This window comes from Heterodontus francisci, chromosome 23, assembly GCF_036365525.1.
Source record: "Heterodontus francisci isolate sHetFra1 chromosome 23, sHetFra1.hap1, whole genome shotgun sequence".
Classification (NCBI taxonomy): Eukaryota; Metazoa; Chordata; class Chondrichthyes; order Heterodontiformes; family Heterodontidae; genus Heterodontus; species Heterodontus francisci.
The window spans coordinates 2,476,389-2,497,629 of NC_090393.1; the positions used below are offsets into that span (position 1 = coordinate 2,476,389).

The 21,241-nt window shown below is 41.8% G+C and overlaps 1 protein-coding gene across 2 annotated transcripts in view; it reads right to left on the bottom strand.

Annotated features, from left to right (window-relative positions):
* Window positions 1-3,187: 3,187 nt before the first annotated feature.
* Window positions 3,188-21,241, bottom strand: part of tctn2 (tectonic family member 2) — a 56,796-nt gene continuing 38,742 nt past the window's right edge. For both annotated transcript variants that reach the window (XM_068054503.1, XM_068054502.1), the window contains exons 12-18: window positions 20,936-21,019; window positions 19,951-20,068; window positions 17,317-17,420; window positions 11,974-12,118; window positions 8,340-8,483; window positions 7,132-7,220; window positions 3,188-4,466 (exon numbers count right to left, since the gene is read on the bottom strand). In XM_068054503.1, coding sequence (XP_067910604.1) covers window positions 4,342-4,466; window positions 7,132-7,220; window positions 8,340-8,483; window positions 11,974-12,118; window positions 17,317-17,420; window positions 19,951-20,068; window positions 20,936-21,019 — 809 coding nt within the window. In that variant the 3' untranslated portion in view covers window positions 3,188-4,341. The remainder of the gene's footprint in view (window positions 4,467-7,131; window positions 7,221-8,339; window positions 8,484-11,973; window positions 12,119-17,316; window positions 17,421-19,950; window positions 20,069-20,935; window positions 21,020-21,241) is intronic.

The following is a 21,241-nucleotide window of genomic DNA, read 5'->3' on the forward strand; positions in this document are numbered from 1 at the left end:
GTAAAAGATCCCATGGCACTATTTCAAATGACAGCAAGGGAGTTATCCCTCAATCAACATCACTAAAAGAGTGAATTAGCAGAAATAAATGGAGTTCTGTAAAAGTTGACAAACCTTCAATAAGTAAACTCCATGATGAGTTTTCTTTATCTTTAACATATTTTGCTTGTGAGACTGACACCCACTCTACATTAACATTAAGTTTTTGATTTGGACCCATATCTACAGGTTCTCTTACAAATTTCTCCCATGTTCTTAACTTCCTCACTGTCTTAGCTATTTACACAATCTCTATTTTTTTTATTCTTTCATGGGATGTGGATGTCACTGGCAAGGTCAGCATTTGTTGCCCAACCCTAATTGCCCTTGACAACTGAGTGGGTTGCTAGGCTATTTCAGAGGCTAGTTAGGAGTCAACCACATTGCTGTGGGTCTGGAGTCACTTGTAGGACAGACCAGGTAAGGACGGCAGATTTCCTTCCCTAAAGGACATTAGTGAACCAGATGGGGTTTTACGACAATTGATACTTTCATGGCACCATTACTGAGACTAGCTTTCAATTCTAGATTAATTAAATGTAATAAATTTAATTAATTGAATTTAAATTCTGCCAGCTGCAGTGTTGGGATTTGTACCCATGTCTGACATTAGCCTGGGCCTCCAGATTACTAGTTCAGTGACATTACCACTTACACCACTCTCTCCCCATTGTTCAATATCTACACCAGATGATCTTTCTACCCTCTAATAATCTTTTGCTTTTTAAGTGGATAGGTCAATCTATTCACTTGTCCTGCGTTTAGAACTGTTTGTTCCTTCCCTTTTTCCACATTCTAATAAGCACACTGTTCACCTTGTGGTTTTCAGTGTTGAAAGACCCTGCCTGAATTATTCCCATCTTTTCTCCCTACAGATGCTGGCTGACCTTCCATCAATTCACAACCTTTTTGGATTTTGTTTCCAAGTCCCAGAAATTAAAAGTTTTTCCACATTTTATAGTTCTCTTTTATTCATTATGTCAAAATCAATTGCTTGGACAAAACAACAGTTTCCATATCAGCTGCTGTTTTCTGCTTCAAAGAAAATTGCCATGAGTCCAGACTAGAGGTGATTTGAAAAAATATTTTAAGTACCATCCAAATTGGATTAAAACAATTTTCATATCCAAATGTCAGTTGTGTCAATTCTAAACTTTAGTATCAGTTTTTCAAGAATGCCTGGATACAACCATTGTCAAGTACTCAATTTCTTACTGTCTATGAGTAGCTACTTAAAATTCAGCATAAAATTTGAGTCCATTGCATAAAATGTGATGAACGTACTTAGTATTCAGGCTATTCGGTAGAGAATTTAAAATTATTATTCGATACCAGTCAATCCACGGAACTGTGATCAGTCCATGGTGGGATTTGCTGTTCAGTGTTTTTCTTTATTCATTCATGGGATGTGGGCATCACTGGCAAGGCTAGCATTCATGCCCATGAGAAGGGGGCAGTGAGCCGCCTTCCTGAATATAACAATGGCTTGCTAGGCCATTTCAAAGGGCAATTCGGAGTCAACCACATTGCTGTGGGTCTGGAGTCACACATAGGCCAGACTAGGTAACAACAGCAGATTTCCTTCCTGAAAGAACATTAGTGAACCAAATGGGTTTTTTAACAGCAATCTGGTAGTTTCATGGCCACCATTACTGATAGTATATTTTAGTGTATGTACGTTAAATAGCATTAACAATATTAAATAAAAACAAGAAATGCTGGAACCACTCAGCAGGTTTGGCAGCATCTGTGAAAAGAGAAGCAGAGTTAATGTTTCGGGTCAGTGACCCTTCTTCGGAATGTCATATAAGCCCCCCTTGGTCATACACAAAGTATTTGACAAACCTTTGCTGTTTTAAAATTCTCATCCTGGTTTTCAAATTCCTCCATGGCCTCGACCCTCTATCTCTGTAACCTCCTCCAGCCCCACAATGCTCCAAGTTATCCACGCTCCTCCAATTCTAGCCTCTTGAGCATCCGCTATTTTAATCATTCCACTGGGGTGGTGCAATGGTTAGCACCGCAGCCTCAACTCCAGCGACCCGCGTTTGGTTCTGGGTACTGCCTGTGCGGAGTTTGCAAGTTCTCCCTGTGACCATGTGGGTTTCTGCCAGGTGCTCCGGTTTCCTCCCACAGCCAAAGACTTGGAGGTCGATAGATAAATTGGCCATTGTAAATTGCCCCTATTGTAGGTAGGTGTTGGAGAATTGAGGGAAGGTGGGGATGTGGTAGGAATATGGGATTAATGTAGGATTAGTATAAATGGGTGGTTGATGGTCGGCACAGACTCGGTGGGCCGAAGGGCCTGTTTCAGTGCTGTATCTATGACTCTACCATTGGCTGCCCTGTCTTCAGCTGCCTAGGCCTTAAGCTCTGGAATTCCCTCTCTAAAACTTTGACTCTTGTTTTTTTTTTTAAGATGCTCCTTAAAACCAACCTCTTTGCCCAAGCCTTTTGGTCCTCAGTTCTAATATCACTTTATGTGGCTCAGTGTAAAATTACACTCTTGTAATGTGCCTTAGGATCCTTTACTACTTCATAGGTGCTGTATAAATGCAAGTTGTTGTAGTAGTGCAGGTTTAAATGATTTCCTACTTTGACATAACATCTTTACAGTCCCAGCTGTACACAGGTCAGCAATGAGAGAGAGAGGAGCCAGAATAAAGGGCAAGGTGAGGGAGGTTTTGGGAGAACTGGTTGAGAGATGTGGAGGTTCCAGTTTCATCTTTTGCGAATACAACAAATAAAGAATTTAAAACTGCCTGTGGAGATTTGCCGTATTCAGATTGCACTGCTGCCTCAGATAATGTACACGTGTCCTGTCTCATCTCCCTCCCCCAGCAACTTTAACAAGGCACATACGTCAAATTCATTTTGTAGGTCCAACAAGTTTAAAAAGTACAACACACAAATTGTAGTTGATAAATGTGCATTTTATGTCACTTCCATTTCCCATAAAAAGTAGAGATACGTGGATTTAATTCACTCAGCATCCAAAATTGAATTCCCCTTCAATCTGCTGTGAGCTTTCATCCCCAGGGACCGGTCTGATTTTTTAAAATAACTGGATAAGGCATATCAAAATCCCAACATTACTGTGTCTGGAGAAGACAAGATAGTACTTCGACTGAAAACATCATGCACTGCCCAAAGTATAAAATAAAATTTATTCAAAAATAGGGTTTTACATATTCACTTACATCTCAACACAGCTCCTACATAAATATGCAGGGAAATGTATTGGCCTGGATTTTACTGTCAGTGACAGAGCAACAGCGCTCACCTCTGACCTCCCTCTCTCTGCAGCATGGATTTCCCCTTTCCTGTCGTTAGTTTGAATCTGGCACCAAGTCCAGCAACAGTGATATTAAGCAGAGTAAGTAGCCAACCACATTGAAATATTCTCTCAGATAACAAACCAGAAAGTAAAATGAATTAATTGATTGGAACATGCATTTAGAATTAAGGTACCTGAAATATCAAACTTAAAAAAAAGTGGAATTCATCGTAGTGAAGAAATTTGACATTCCACAGATATAAAATTAGTTTTTACAGGGCCAAGAAGTTTTACAGAGTAATTATGACATACTAGTCATTAAAAACCCAGTTACACCTCATTCAAGTCTAACTTTTTCAAAGGTTTTTGCAGCGAGACTAACAGTGTAAAGGGTAAGTTCATCAATTCAGTGATTTCAATTTGATTGCAGTCTGCAAAGACAACAAAGCACTTTGTGGAGAAGTATAAAATCACTAACAGCATCTTCTGAATTTCTCCATTTACTGCACGTGTGTGGCCTTCAGAACTTGCTGTCAGTTTCAGAGGAGTAATGATGGTGGACACTGGCTATTTCAGAGTCATTAGTACGACAAAATCCAGGCTAATATTTAAAGTTAGCACTATAGTACAGTTACTGAAATTTTACATATATACACAGACATACACAACATTGTCAAATGATCAGAACAGATGCATGGGGACATTTTAAAGCTGCAAGCTTATACAGTACACAGTATTAGAGTATATGTTTGAGGAAAAATGTAAAACAACAATAATACTGGCAAGAGACATCCTTAAGACTCACACCAGAATGGTCTTCACCGAAGATAGAGGCAAAAACCATGGAACCATTTCAGAATCAGCTAGGTGTTGCGACAAAGGAAAGGAAGGACTTTATTCTGAATAGATGAGCTAAATTGCCTTCCCTGTGTGTCCAGTGATCCTTTCTGTGGTACAAGTTATTGAGTAAAACAGAGTAAATAGAATGCAATGAAATGTTTGTGGGATAGATTTGCTGCAGCAGTCTAATAAAATGTGGCACTGTTCCAAGCTTTGCGGATTTTGCTCCAGGGGTCTCCCAACACGGTGGTCACCAGGAAGAGGAACACAAGTAACATTGCCTGAGCAATCGACTGTGAGTATGTTTCACCTGGTAAAGGATACAGAAATCTCAAATTACATCGGACGTTTAAATGTTTTGATCCCTTTAGGAGGTGATGCAATCTTTCCTGTTATAAATAAATTACAGAAGTTCACTTGGGTCTGTACTTCTGATTAAAAGCAAATAAAAACATCTGCATCTTAAAATATAGGGTTTCAAATTCTGTGTGCGAGGCCTGTGCAAATAGTGATACACACTCAGAAATACTGACAATTCTGTGGGCTTCCTGTCCTAAACCCAAGTTTCTAATCTAGGCTGACACTTCAGTGCAGTACTGATGGAGTGCTGCACTGTCAGGGATGCCGTCTTTGGCACAGAGTATTATACCGAGGTATAATTGGGTCCTGGACCACATTCCACTGAAGAGATTATCTGCTCAACTATTTACCATTTGTTGGATCTTGCTGTACACTCAATTGGTCTGCCATGTTTGCCTACATAACAGTGACTACACTTTGAAAATAATCCATTGGTTGGAAACACTTTGGGAAATCCGATGGATGTGACAAAAGATTCCATGGCACTATTTGAAGAGCAGGGGAATTCTCCTGGTGTCCTGGCCAAAATTTATCCCTCATCTAACATCACAAACAGATTATCTAGTCATTTACCTCACTGCTTACTGTGGGAGCTTGCTGTGCATAAATTGTCTGTCACATTCCCTATATTATTACACTTCAAAAGTATTTCATTGACTGTAAAGCATATATGAATGGCCTGAGGTCATGAAAGGTACTACAGAAATGCAAGTCATACTTTTTATTTACTGCATGAAACATGCCCAGTACTGCTCCTTCTACACAAGCCATTAAGAACAGTCATGGAGTCATTACGGCACAGAAGGAGGCCATTTGGCCCATCGAGTCCATGCCAGCTCTCTGTAGAGCAATCCAGTCAGTCCCATTCCCCCGCTCTATCCCTGTAGCCCTGCAAGTTTATTTCCTTCAAGTGCCCATCCAATTTCCTTTTGAAATCATTAATCATCTCTGTATCCACCGAGTTCCAGGTCATTACTACTTGCTGCATAAAAACATTATTCCTCACATCCCCCTGCAGCTCTTGCCTAAAACTTTAAATCTTTGTTCCCTAATCCTTATACCATTAGCTGATGTAATGGTCTCAGAGAAGCTGATACAGCCTATTCCTCAATCAGATACAATTTAAATTGTTAATCTGAATTTCTTTCTGGTACAAAATGCCCTCTGGTATTTTGTTTACATTGCCTATTCACATTACTGGATAATGCAATTCGTTTCGGCAAAACCAATAACAGTATTCAGTAAACACTGCCAAGGATTTAATTCTCCCCATCTTCAATCAAAAAATACTAATTTTAGTCCAACTCCTCAATTTTGTGTCTACAGTGTTGTGAAGATTCCATCTTTAGTCAACAGGGCAAGATCAAGATTTTGCTTCAAAACAATGGAATCTCCACTTTCAATATGGGTTAAACTCTACTCCATTCATCAAGCTGAAGGGCAATCTGAACTCAGTAAACCCATGTTTGTGGGCATGTAGGTCAGGCTGCCTGTCATGAGCAGCTGAAATTGCTATTCAAACCTTGGGATTAACATGCAGTGTACAAGTCTATAAACAAGTCTCTGCAGGGTCTTCAGATCCCTTTGCTTTTAACCAAATTACAGAGAAATGTTTAAATATGAACAAAATTAATTTGAACTTGAAACTATTGGAAAACAAGATGAGGGGCTGATTGTAATCTGAAAGTATGGATCATTGGCTTCTGACCACACACCTGATTGCTGGACTGCACACACAAAATCTGGGCTCAACACACACAGAACACATCAATAGTTTGGTTTATTTTAGAAAGCTGTAAAGACTACTAATTAGGTTTGCCTTTGTGTGACTGCAATCCTGCTGGCAAAGGAATGGGTTGAAGTTTTGATTAAGTCTTTATAGTTATGATCAGTGAGGAAAGAAAGCTACACACTTAAAAATTAGCAGTTCCTGTAGCACATACTTGACAAATGATGGTCTTTTGCAAACTTTTCTTCCTAAGACAAATTGCTGGTGCTTCAGTGGACTTTATGCACAGATCATTTTGGATTACCCTGGCAAAAGTCTACCTCCAGAAAGGGAAATCTGGGTGCAAATATCAGCAACACAGGGACTTGAATTGGCTTCCTAGTTGGGAGACCAATGCTCGTCTTTTAGCCACTGACTTTCCCTCATTAATGCAGGTTTGGCTGTGTACCAAGTCTTGAAATGAATCTTGGCTATATGCTCAGCATCAAAGTACAACTAAAAAAGCCTCAGTTTTAAAGCAACACAAAACTCTGGGGGAAAAACAAAAGCAACTGCAGTCTAAATGCTTCACGGACAGATAATCGACACAGAATCTCAGCCATCCAAACCTGTTTCCACATCAGCTACACTATGGCCATCTGCAGTGTGGTGCAAGGATTTACACAGAGCACCTTGCTTCTTGCCAGTCTCACTGATGTTGTAGACCAGGTTCATTGCCATGCAGGCTTAAGACAGATTTTCAAGCAAGTAGCTTTGACAAAAAGGCATATCCTTGCATCTTCCTTAAGGGCACACAATAGTAGGATGGTGTAGGCAGGGTCCGTCTTCCCGCCAGCCCTTTTTCCTTTTCCCAACAGGTTGATCAAGTGCAATACAACTTCCTTACCTGTGTAATGTCTTGTTAATGGGTAAGCAAGTTCAGGCCAGCAAACATCATTTCGAGAGCAGTCATATTCAACATAATTCATCTGGAAACTAGTCAACAAAATTATTTCACAAGGTTTTATTCATGTTACTTTGGTTGCATAAACAATGACTGTACAGTTTATGAAAAACTGTATGAACAAATGCTTGTCTATAGGTATACCTATAAAATTCTTAGAGGGCTTGACAGGGTAGATGCTGGGAGGTTGTTTCTCCTAGCTGGAGGGTCTAGAACTAGTGATCAGAGTCTCCAGATAAGGGGTCGATCATTTAAGACTGAGATGAAGAGAAATTTCTTCACTTTGAGGGCTGTGTATCTTTTGAATTCTCTACCCCAGAGTGCTGTACATGCTCAGTTATGGAGTATATTCAAGACTGAGATCAATGTTTTTTTGGGCACTAATGGAAATGGCGATAGGGTGGGAAAAGCAGAATTGAGGCAGAAGATCAGTCATGACCTACTGAATGGTGGAGCAGGCTCAAGGGGCCATTTGGCCTACTCCTGCTTCTATTCCTTAAGTTCTTATTCATTTCTCTTCCTTCCTTAATATGAGGAATCAGCTTGCTGCTTCTCAGCACCTGCTCCGACAGACAGTGGAAATTTGGAAATCATCATGTGCAGCTCAGGTTGCCCTGGGGTCTCCAGGAATTAAAGATTAATCTTCAGGACACAGCTGCGAGTAAAGCCAGTAGAAAAATTATGGGGACAATAAAAATATTGGGTTTTTTAAAATCTTTGAACACTTTCGTTATAAAAATATCAGATGGACCAAAAGCCTGTTTGATGGGCAAAAATCATCCGATCGAATAAAAGAGTTTATCAGGATAGGAGGGTGAAGTAGTTCGATGATGAAAGTGTCGGGCAACCAATGGCTGATGTGTGGGGGCAGGGCAGTTGGAAGTAGGTGGTCATGTGATGACATCGCCAGCAATATTTCCAACCAGAGTAGGTAAACCCTATGTGGGGAACCTGCAGCTCCAAATCCCCATTATACGTGCTATGGTCTGACATGTTGGGCCCACCACTGTGCCTCTCATTGGAGGTCTGTGTAATTTTGGTTTGTAACAGAAGATTATATTTCCAATACAAAAATTATTTATACATCTATCCTAAATAACGAAAAAAAAGTGACACCATCTGACAAAATCCATGCGACAGTTTCCTTCTACCTGGTTTTCATTGGCTCAGGCTGTGCTGGTATTTGGATAAACTGGACCGATGTGCTGACCCAAAAGTTCTGAAAAAGGGAATTGTTCCAACAAGTAGCTGCATTTCCTCCTCCACATTTGATTTGCCAGGTCACTGTGGAAAAACTGAGATGACAAATTCAATCACGCAATTTGTAAAATAGGAGATGGAGGAGAGCTTAGGGAATTTTTTTTTTTTACACAGAGTTGTTGTGATCTGGAAAGTGCTGTATGAAAGGGCAGTGGAAGCAGATTCAGTAGTGAATCTCAAAAGGGAATTAGATATATAGTTGAAAAGAAAAAATATAGAGGGCTATGGGTAAAGAGATTAATTGGATAGCTTTTTCAAAGTGTCAGCTTATGCAGTATTGTGCAGTACGAGTAGAATTCACATAGTAGTAAAGGCTCAGGCCTACAGTCCTCAGGTACTGAGCTACTGAGCTCAGTCATGCCTGTGTGGGACAATTTCAAGCAGAGAATAAGCATTGCCAAAGAGTTATCTGTCGAGTTTTATTTTTATTCTGCTTTCATAATCACATTATTTGCTTTTTCTATTTAATTTCCATCACATTTTAAATTCCTCCTTTCATTCATTCTTATTGATTTTTTTCGTTCGGTCTGTGAATGACAAATTACCAACGCAAACCACCCAACTTCCCCTCCTGGTCCCCATGTTATCCTTTATTTTGAACGGTTCTCTCTCTTCAGGTGTTGTCCCTTTCCCCTTTAAATCTGCCATCATCAACCCCTCCTCAAAAAAAAAACCCTTGACCCAACCTGCCTTGCAAACTACCGTCCCATCTCAAACCTCCCTTTCCTCTCCAAAGTCCTTGAACATGTTGTCGCCTCCCAAATCCGTTTCCATCTTTCCAGGAATTTCATGTTTGAAGCCTTTCAATCAGGTTTCTGCCCTGCCACAGGACAGAAACAGCCCTTATCAAAGTGACAAATAACATCCTCTGTGACTGTGACAAAGGTAAACTATCCCTCTGCCTCCTTCTCGACCTGTTGCAGCCTTTGACATGGTTGACCACACCATCCTCCAACGCCGCTCCACTGTCGTCCAGCTGGTGGGACTGCACTCACCCAGTTCCTTTCTTATCTAATCATAGCCAGAGTATCACTTGCAATGGCTTCTCTTCCAGATCCTGCACCATTACTTCTGGTGCCCACCTCCCCCCACCCCCACAAGGATCTATCCTGGACCCCCTCCTATTTCTCACTGCCACACTGCCCCTCAGCAACATCATCCAAAAGTACAGCATTGGTTTTCACATGTACACTGATGACATCCAGCTCTACCTCACTACCACCTCTCGACTCCTCCACTGTTGCTAAATTATCAAAATGCTTATTTGACATCCAGTACTGGATGAGCAGAAATTTCCTCCAATTAAATATTGGGAAGACTGAACCCATTGTTTTCAGTCCCTGCTTCCAAACTCTATTCCCTAGCTACCAACTCCATCCCTCTGCCTGGTACCAGTCTGAGATTAAACCAGTCTGTTCAAAACTTTGGTGTCACATTTGACCCCAAGATGCATTTCCGAACACATATTCACACCATCACAAAGACCGCCTGTTTCCACCTCTGTAACATCGCTCAACTTTACCACCATCTCAGCTCATCTGTTGCTGAAACCCTCATTCACACCTTTGTTACCTCCAGACTGGACTATAGCAATGCATTTCTGGCTGATCTCCCACATTCCATCCTCCATAAACTTGAGGTCATCTAAAACTCTGCTGCCTGCGTCTTAACTCATACCAAGTCCCATACCCCTATCACCCCTGTGCTCACTGATCTATATTGGCTCCCGTTCAAGCAATGTCTTGATTTTAAAATTCTCATCTTTAAATGCCTCCATGGCCTCACCCCTCCCAATCTTTGTAATCACCTCCAGCCCCACAACCCTCAGATATTTGTGCTCCTCTTATTCTGTCCTCGAGGGTACCCAATTTTAATCGCTCCACCATTGGTGGCGGGGCCTTCACCTGTCTAAGCCCTCAGCTCTGGAGTACCCTCCCTACACCTCTCCTCCTCTGTACCTTACTTACCTCCTTTAAGACACTTAAAACCTACCTCTTTCACCATGCTTTTGGTCATCTGACCCAATATCTCCTTATGTGGCCTGGTGTCATATGCTGTTTGATAATGCTCCTGAGAAACACCTTGTGACATTTTATTACATTAAAGACGCTATATAAATACAAGTTGTTGTTTGAATAACAAACAACGATATGAAGCGAGGAGGATGTGATTGATGGGGAAAGTTGTCATGTGAGCTAAGGTGTGGGGGCAAAAAGTGAGATTCAAACAAATCATCTGAAGGACCAGAGGCAGTGTGATGGAATTCGAGATTTGCTGAACCCATGGGGGAGTGTGTGCCAGCTATTGTCTGAACAGATGACTTGTCAAATGTTCTGTTAGGTGCAGCGACCCTGGTTTTAAAGCTTGTCTTTTTTTGAGACAGACCCTAACTGAAAGAGAAACTAAAACCTCAGGTTTCTGGGGAAACTGAACTGGTTGGAACCAGATTTTTAAAAAAGACACCAAGCCATCCGAGCTCAGATCACGCAGGGCTGCGATGCAAGCAAGCTGAAGAAAGTGAGGTTTGGGTCCAGGAGCTGGCAATAGGCAAATATCAGTTGCTACAGCTGTTTGTTACTTAAGGTAACTGATTAACAAAATCCGGCCATTCAGTGCACAGGGTTGTCACTGAAGGACTGTTATAAAGGTAATACTGGTGGATCCATGCCATCAAGACTGTCGTGAGCAGAGCTAAGGAGGATCTAGAGAAATGCGCTGTTTTGGTGAGGACCATACCCATGGAGTTCGGGTTGAAGGGGAACTGCTGTCAGATGAGAATTGGTGGCTTCATCTTGGAAGAAAGGAGCTGAAGATCTACCTGAGGAAGTTCCGAGCTCTGAAGAACTTTGTGGCTGTAATTGGTGTCATATATGCTGAGTGAAGTGCCCAGTAAATCCGTGAGATCTATCTTTGTTGTATTTGATAGAAAATGTGTAATTTGTGATGTATATATTGACTGTGATTCGTCTGTTAATTCATGTTTAATTTATGTTGATTTCGGTTTGATAGTTAAAGTAAAAGTTATAAAAGTGAAATCTTGTCCATTTGTTTTTTTTTTAAAATTGGGGTTGTTTGGTAAATTCAGTTCTTTTGGTTTTTTGGTCTCCACAGGGATCATGACAGCAGAAAGATTGAGTTATGAGCAGAAATGGACAGAGTTGAAAATCCATTGCCTAGAGTAATTTTTCTTCCCCTCATGCAATGGCCTATGGAGAAGAGATGAATCTGTAGTTTATGACAAACTCAAACTACAGGGGTACAAATTACCATTTCTGGTATAGAAAATTTCTTTAAATTCCAATAACTTTTTTTCTTGTAGCTCCTCTCCCCCAGCCAAAAATGAATGAATTCCCTTTATAATTGGGAAAACCTCTCCAATATTAATTTATCCCAAATTAATCAGCATTGATCTGCATGTAATTACTGTATGGTAAAATTTAGCTCCTCTACAGCATTTAAGTCCTGAGAGTATTTATTTTCAGAGATGTCAACTAACCAAAACAATTACAATGCCCAGTTTCTTACTTAACTTCAGCTCCAAGTATCTCTTGTTGTGGCACTCCTTCAATTGCACCAACCACTGCTGTGAGGAATCGAATATTCAAGTTGGCAGGAATCTCAGGACACAATGCATCAAACTCCTCTTCTTCAGTTGAACCATTAAGTGGAACTGCATTTATATATTTAAAACAAATTAGTATAGGAGTTCTTGACCAATTTAGAAAACTAAAGGATCTTACTTACAGCCCTAGAATATAAATGAACATAAGAAGAACTTGAATTCATATAGCACTTGATAATGTCCTTGGGGCATTCCTAAATACTAAACAACCAATGAATTGATTTTGAAGTGTAGTAATTTGTTGTTCTGTAGGCAAACACAGAAAATTTACACTCAGGAACAAACAGCAATGGGATATACAACTAGGTAATCCGTTTTCGGTGGAGTTGAAGGAGAAATGCTGGCCAAAGCAGAAGGGTACTCCCTGTTCTTCAAATAGAACCAGTTATGTCCACTTGAACAGGCGACTGAAACCTCAGTTTAATGCATCATTGAAAAACAGTCCCTCAGACAGCACTCCCTTCGTACTGCATTGAAATGTCAGCCCAGATTAGTTATTTAAGTGGGGCTTGAATTCACAACCTTCTGGCTGAAGGCTGAGTACTACCAGTGAGCAAACATCTTCCAATTCTGATGGTAGGTTTTCTGGATTCCATAATGACTTCTAATACCCTATTGGAACAGTAAGCATTGAGCATCTGATAGTGTGTTGGTTAAAAATTAGCTCCTCGACAGCATTTAAGTCCGGAGAGTATTTATTTTGAGAGATGTTCATCTGAAAACAATCAGATGAACAACTGGGACGATACAGTTATGGTAGAATCTGCTTTCTACATTTGATGGTTAACTGTCTGGTTCAGTTGGAAAAAGGCAGAGAAAACTTGTGAACAAAGGCCAACAAGCCACCATAAGGGGGTCTCAGGCACTCTACAGAGTGTAGTGCAGGGTGACACACACGCTTTGTAAAGGACATAACTGGAAAACACCCCTTCCAGGTGCAATACTGAGGGAGTGTGGCATTGTCAGAACTGCCTCCCTTTCCACAAGATGTTAAAACAAAGGCCCACCTCCCAATTCAGGTGAATGCAGAAGATCCCACAGCACTTATCAAGGAGCAGCCAGTTTCGGGAATCCAAGCCAACGTTTCTCCTTCAGCCAACAGCACTAAGCAAATTAACTAGCCATTCATCTCACTGCTGTCCATGGTACTTGGTGACTACATTTCAAAGGTAATTAATTGGCTGCGAAGCATAGAGTCATACAGCACATAAACAGGCCCTCCGGCCCATCGTGTGTGTTGGCTATCAAGCATCTATCTCTTCTAATCCCATTTTCCAGCATTTGGCCCGTAGCCTTGTATGCTATGGCGTTTCAAGTGCTCATCTAGAAAGTTTTTAAATGTTGAGTATTCTTACCTCTACTACCTCTTCGGGCACTTTGTTCCAGATTTCAACCACCTGCTGTGAGAAAATTTTTTTCCTCAAATCGCCTCTAAACCTCCTGCCCCTTACCTTAAATCTATGCCCCCTGGTTATTGACACCTCCACTAAGGGAAAAAGTTTCTTCCGATCTACCCTATCTATGCCTCTCAATTTTGTATACCTCAATCAGGTTCCCTCTCAACCTTCTCTGCTCTAAGGAAAACAACCCTAGCCTTTTCAGTCTCTTTTCATAGCTGAAATGCTCCAGCCCAGGCAACATCCTGGTGAATCTCCTCTGCACCCTCTCCAGTGCAATCACATCCTTCCTATAGTGTGGTGCCCAGAACTGTACACAGTACTCCAGCTGTGACCGAACTAGCATTTTATACAGCTCCATCATAACCTCCCTGCTCTTTTATTCTATGCCTCAGCTAATAAAGGCAAGTATCCCATATGCCTTCCTAACCACCTTATCTACCTGTGCTGCTGCCTCTGACCCACTGTACTTCCTAGAGTCCTACTACCCACTGTACATTCCCTTGCCTTGTTAGTCCTCCCAAAATGCATCACCTCACACTTCTCAGGATTAAATTCCATTTGCCACTGCTCTGCCCATCTTACCAGCCCATCTATATCATCCAGTAATCTAAGACTTTCCTCCTCACTATTTACGACACCACCAATTTTCATGTCATCTGCCAACTTACTGATCATATCTCCTATATTCACATCTAAATCATTAACGTACACTACAAACAGCAAGGGTCCCAGCACCGATCCCTGCTACAACACTGGTCACAGGCTTCCACTCGCAAAAATAACCCTCGACCATCACCATCTGCCTCCTCCCACTAAGCCAATTTTGGATCCAATTTGCCAAATTGCCCCGGATCACATGGGCTCTCACCTTCTTAACCAATCTCCCATGCGGGACCTTATCAAAAGTCTTACTGAAGTCCATGTAGATGACATCAACTGCTTTACCCTCATCTACACATCTAGTCACCTCCTCGAAAAATTCAATCAAGTTTGTTAGACATGATCTCCCCCTGACAAAGCCATGCTGACTATCCTTGATTAATCTCGGCCTCTCCAAGTGGAAATTAATCCTGTCCCCCAGAATTTTTTCCAATATTTTCCCAACCACTGATGTTAGACTCACTGGTCTGTAATTACCTGGTTGATCCCTGCTATCGTTCTTGAAATAATGGTATCACATTCACTGTCCTCCAGTCCTCTGGCCCCTCTCCTGTGGCCAGTGAGGATTTGAAAATTTGTGCCAAAGCCCCTGCTTTCTCCTCCCTTGCGTCACATAACAGCCTGGGATACATCTCACCTGGGTCTGGGGATTTATCCACTTTTAAGCCCGCTGAAACTGTTAATACCTCCTCCCTTTCAATGCTTATTTGTTCTAGTATATCACAATTTCCCTCCCTGGTCTCTACACCTACATCATCCTTCTCCATAGTGAACACAGATGAAAAGTAATCATTTAAAACCTCACCCACGTCCTCCCGCTCCATACACAGATTGCCACTTTGGTCCCTAATGGGGCCTACTCTTTCCCTGGTTATCCTCTTGCCCTTAATATACTAATAAAACGTCTTGGGATTTTCCTTTATCTTGCCCGCCAGCATGTTTTCATGACTCCTCTTCGCTCTCCGAATTACTTTTAAGTACCCCCCCTACACTTTCTATACTCCTCTAGCGCCTCTGCTGTTTTCAGCCCCCTGAATCTGCCATAAGCCTCCTTTTTTTATTCCTTATTCAATCCTCTATATCCCTCGACATCCAGGGTTCCCTGGACTTGTTGGTCCTACCCTTCACCTTTACAGGAACATGTTGGCCCCAAATTCTCACTATTTCCTCTTTGAATGACTCCCACTGGTCTAATGTAGTCTTTCCTACAAGTAGCTGCTCCCAGTCCACTCTGGCCAGATCCTGTTTTATCATATTGAAATCGGCCTTCCCCCAATTCAGTACCTTTATTTCCGGTCCATCTTTGTCCTTTTCCATAACTAACTTAAATCTTACAGCTATGGTCACTATCCCCGAAATGCTCCCCCACTGACACTTCTACACTTGTCTGGCTTCATTCCCTATGATTAGGTCCAGTACTGCCCTTTCTCTTGTAGGACTTTCTACGTACTGGCTCAAAAAGCACTTTAAGACTTCTGCCCCCTTTAAGCCTTTTGCACGAAGACTATCCCAGTTAATATTCTTCTTCTTCTTTGGCCTCCTTGTCTCGGGAGACAATGGGTAAGCGCCTAGAGGTGGTCAGTGGTTTGTGGAGCAGCGCCTGGAATGGCTATAAAGGCCAATACTGAAGTGACAGACTCTTCCACAGGTGCTGCAGAAAAAATTGGTTGTCAGGGCTGTTACACAGTTGGCTCTCCCCTTGCGCTTCTGTCTTTTTTCCTACCAACTGCTAAGTCTCTTCGACTCGCCACATTTTAGCCCCGCCTTTATGGCTGTCCACCAGCTCTGGCGATCGCTGGCAAATGACTCCCACGACTTGTGATCAATGTTACAGGACTTCATGTCGCGTTTGCAGACATCTTTAAAGCGGAGACATGGATGGCCGGTAGGTTTGATACTAGTGACGAGCTCGCTGTACAATGTGTCCTTGGGGATCCTGCCATCTTCCATGTGGCTCACATGGCCAAGCCATCTCAAGCGCCACTGACTCAGTAGTGTGTATATGCTGGGGATGTTGGCCACCTCGAGGACTACTGTGTTGGAGATACAGTCCTGCCACCTGATGACAAGGATTCTCAGGAGGCAGCAAAGATGGAATGAATTGAGACGTCGCTCTTGGCTGACATGCGTTGTCCAGGCCTCGCTGCCGTAGAGCAAGGTACTGAGGACACAGGCTTGATACACTCGGACTTTTGTGTTCCGTGTCAGTGCGCCATTTTCCACACTCTCTTGGCCAGTCTGGACATAGCAGTGGAAGCCTTTCCCATGCGCTTGTTGATTTCTGTATCGAGAGACAGGTTACTGGTCATAGTTGAGCCTAGGTAAGTGAACTCTTGAACCACTTCCAGAGCGTGGTCGCCGATATTGATGGATGGAGCATTTCTGACGTCCTGTCCCGTGATGTTAGTTTTCTTGAGGCTGATGGTTAGACCAAATTCATTGCAGGCAGCCGCAAACCTGTCGATGAGACTCTGCAGACACTCTTCAGTGTGAGATGTTAATGCAGCATCGTCAGCAAAGAGGAGTTCCCTGATGAGGACTTTCCGTACTTTGGTCTTCGCTCTTAGGCAGGCAAGGTTGAACAACCTGCCACCTGATCTTGTGTGGAAGTTGAAATCCCCTATTATTTTTACACCTCAGAGATTTGCTATATATATCTGCTCCTCCATCTCTCTCTGACTATTTGGAGGCCTGTAGTACACTCCGAGCAAAGTGATTGCCCCCTTTTTGTTTTTAAGTTCTACCCATATGGCCTCATTTGAGGAACCTTCTAAGATATCATCCCTCCTTGATCAATAGTGCAATGCCACCTCCTCTTTTACACCCCCCCGGTCACACCTGAAGATATTGAGCTGCCAGTCCATTTCTTCCCTCAACCATGTCTCTATGATAGCAATATCATATTCCCATGTGTTAATCAACACCCTCAATTCATCTGGCTTACTTGTAAGACTTCTTGTGTTAAAATAGATGCAATCCAGCCTTGCACTTTGGGACAGTGTGAGAATGTGCACTATAAATGCAAACTCCATCCTTATACAAGTTCTTCAATTTAGATAATTGCTTATGGTATGTAGAAGGTAATTAAATAGGAATTTTCTCCATGTTTTATACAGTACGTTATGAAAAGTTATTTAGTAAATAAATGTACCAAATGCTACACTTCAGCTGTAAGGAAAAACATACCTTTGAATAAAGGCACCCATTCTGACAGATCAGTAGGGTTTGAGTTGCCTCTCCTTGATACATTTTCTGGCACAAGATTCAGAAGGTTTTCATAAACAATAAACCTATCATGAAGCAGAGGAGTATTAATAATTCATTTCTAATAAACACATAGAAAGGTGAGCACAGGGACTGTTGCAGTGTCATTATATATTAGAGGCACTGTGATGCTGTATTTATATGGGTGGCAGTGATCGCAAACCTGTAGGTCCCAGCTAGACATTCCCATGCAGATACTGCCTGCAAAGCTCAACCTTCAGGCATGGAGCGCGATCTGGAAGGTGTAATTACACACAGCCACAGAGCTCCTCTTCCAGCGATTAGAGTGCAAAAACAGGACTGTCCCCAACACAAACTCCACATAAGGTTCAGAAAATGTCCAACAAATCTAAGGTGCCCCTGGACACTTTATAAACCTGCTGGTACAAAGCACTAAAGTTCCAATCCCATTGTTGTAACACACACCTCCAGACAGTTTTACGCCACTTCAGTAAAGTCATGGTCCAAGTTACCCTAAACATTAGTGGCAGTGCGACACAAACTGTTTTTTAGTTATAGTGTAGACATGTCTTAATTCAAAATCGATATAGGAATACTTGTTACAGCAAAACAATGGGCTCTCAGTAACTGAGCCTCAAATGTCATTCAGCCTTACTAGATACACTCTTAAGGGAGTTCCCATTTCAGTGGAGTGGGGTGGAGAGCTCATCTGGGAAAGGAACTAGAAAAAAGTTGTACAGAAGTTACCCCGTCAGGCACAATGAACATGAAATAAAGGCCGAGGTGCTGGAAATAGAGAGCAGCATCTGAAAGGATTGGTTAACAGAATATTCCAACAGGTCTCTGCTTCTTCTGAGTAAAATGACTGAACTGCCATGTATTTCTTTTTATTTGATTTACAACAAATGAGACCATGGCCTGGCTGATATAGAAAACAGAGAAGAACACAGGGGAAGGTAGAGGAGAAAGCTACAAGTAACTATGAATGAAGGGCAAAAAACAGAAAATGCTGGAAATACTCAGCAGGTCAGGAACATCTGTGGAAAGAGAGAAGCAGAGTTATCATTTCAGGTCAATGACTTTTCATCAGAACAGAATGAAGGGCAATTTGTTAACATTGAACAAATTACAATTTCACAGAATGATGCAGTACAGAAGGGGACCATTCGACTCATCTTGCCTGTGCCAACTCTTTGAAAGAGCTCTCCAATTAGTCCCACTTCCCTGCTCTTTCCCCATATCAATTTTCTCCCCTTCGAATATTTATCCAATTCAATTTTGAAAGTTACCATTGAATCTCTTTCCACCACCCTTGCAGGTAGTTCATTTCAGATCATATCCCACTGTGTAAAAAAAAATTCTCATCTGCCCTCTGGCTCTTGTCAATTACCATAAATCTGTGTTCTCTGGTTACTGACCCTTTTGTCAGTGGAAACAGTTTCTCCTTATTTACTTTATCAAAACAGTTCATGATTTTGAACACGGCTACTAAATCACTCCTTAATGTTCTCTGCTCTCAGGAGAACAATCCAAGATTCTCCAGTCCATTAACCAGACGTTTTGGCCAATATGTAGCTGGAAGCGACAGGAAAGTTAAAAACAGCCACTTTAGGTAAGAATTTTGAAACCCTTACATTTCTGAGCTGGTGCCACTAGTTTCAAACATAGTAACGTGTTTCATTCAGCTTGCTTTTCATTTTATTTCTCTACATTACAGTGACTATGCTTCTAAAAGTACTTTATTGGCTGTGAAGCACTTTGAGATATCCGAAGGTCAGGAAAATTTATTTTAATATACAAAATGAAGGTACATCATTCCTTTGCAGCAGAGAAGGATCAACAGAATACCTTCGCCCAGGTCTCTAAGCATGCTAGAGCCAGCTGCTAGATGGTGTGTGACAACTCATCCTCAGATTTTCTCAGACCCCTGCGGTGGGCGGCACAGTGGTGCAGTGGTTTGCACTGCAGCCTCCCAGCTCCAGTGATCCGGGTTCAATTCTGGGTGCTGCCTGTGTGGAGTTTGCAAGTTCTCCCTGTGTCTGCGTGAGTTTTCTCCAGGTGCTCCGGTTTCCTCCCACAGCCAAAAGACTTGCAGGTTGGTAGGTAAATTGGCCATTATAAATTGCCCCTAATATAGGTAGGTGGTAGGGAAATATAGGGACAGGTGGGGATGTGGTAGGAATATGGGATTAGTGTAGGATTAGTATAAATGGGTGGTTTATGGTCGGCACCGACTCAGTGGGCCGTAGGGCCCATTTCAGTGCTGTATCTCTAAATCAAAAAAAAACAAACTATAGTCAAGGTTCACAATCCAGTACTGTACAGCTGGTCTCAGTAACTTAATGATGTAGAGCACTCATGTCCCGTCGTAGTACCACCATCTTACCTCCTCCATATTCACTTTCAGAAGCAACTTGTCAATTACAAGTTAGCTTTTTTTTTAAAAAAAAACAGCAAGAATGAACTGTAGATGGACAGTCACTGTGGCAAATTCCGACAGTGATGGAGCCTGCACATTCAACAGGTATTCTAGATTTCTTCCCAATAAATGTTGACATTTTGTTTTAAGGAATCATATATGGGCACGTTACACACCTGAGATCAGTACAGTTTTCAAAGTTATCAATGCTGAGCCTCAATCGGCAGCCAGAGGTTGAGTCCTTTCCAAACAACACTGATGTTGTTTGAGCTGATGAGCACAACCCATTTCCAACTACAGAATAAAAAGGAATGAAAATATCTTTTAAGAAAACATACAAGTAGAAATTTAATTTCTATTTGAGTCAGATTGCTAATGTGGTTAAACCCCCTTCGGGCTCGGGGCTTGATTCATACTGAGCCACTGCTATAGGTTCTGGAGCACAGTGGAGGCCAGTCCCTGCTCAACTTAATGTCAACAGGATCAAGAGATGCTCTAATTGAGCCTCTTCTAATCAGGACACTGAACAATTGGGTCTCCAGACCTGCATTCAGAACTCCCGCAGTGGTCAAATAGCAATATAATCAGCAATGCTTGAGGATAGCAAGGTGGAATAGCGCATCAGCGACAGTGTTTCGATACTGTACCAACTTAGTATCATTTTAATATCTCAAGGTAACTAATTTATAGGAGGATAAAAATGAAATTTAGTGAGGAAAAAGAAAATTGCAATCTTTGCACTTCAGCTGATGGGAAATTTCCTTCACCAACTCGGGGATAGGCAGGAATGTGGAGTTGAGGTTACAATCAGATCAGCCATGATCTTGTTGAATAGCGGAGCAGGCTCGAGGGGCTGAGTGGCCTACACCTGCTCCTAATTCGTATGTAGCTGATGAACACCTCAGTACAGGAGTTAACTCTTGCACCTATTTTCGAAACATTTCTAGCTTCCTTATTTTCCATTTTATCGCCTTCCATATAATTTTACTCTTCTTGTCTCGATTTGACAGGAAGACTGTTCACCCACTGATCGAGGGAAGCAACAATATCGAAATTTGTAGGGCAGCGTGTGAACAATTTGGTTTCCTGCGTCCACTCCCCAGGAGACAAAATGAATGAAAGAGAGTTTATTATTCTAATGTCCACAAGAAAATATATCACCTGGTCGCCATATGCTTAAGGGAGCCCTTTGTAAGGTCTTGCCAGTTTCAAATGCACCTAAAACAGGTTTGCCAATCTGGTAACCTGAAATCAACAGATACCCATTACATCAATGTGTATTTTACGGATGGTCACACACAGAATCACAGAATAACAGAGCACAGAAAGAAGCCATTCCATCCATGATGCCTGTGCTGGCTCTTTGAAAAAGCGATCCAATTAGTCCCACCTCCCCTGTTCTTTCCCTTTCAAGTATTTATCTAATCCTCTTTCGAAAGTTACTATTGAATTTGCTTCCGTCACCCT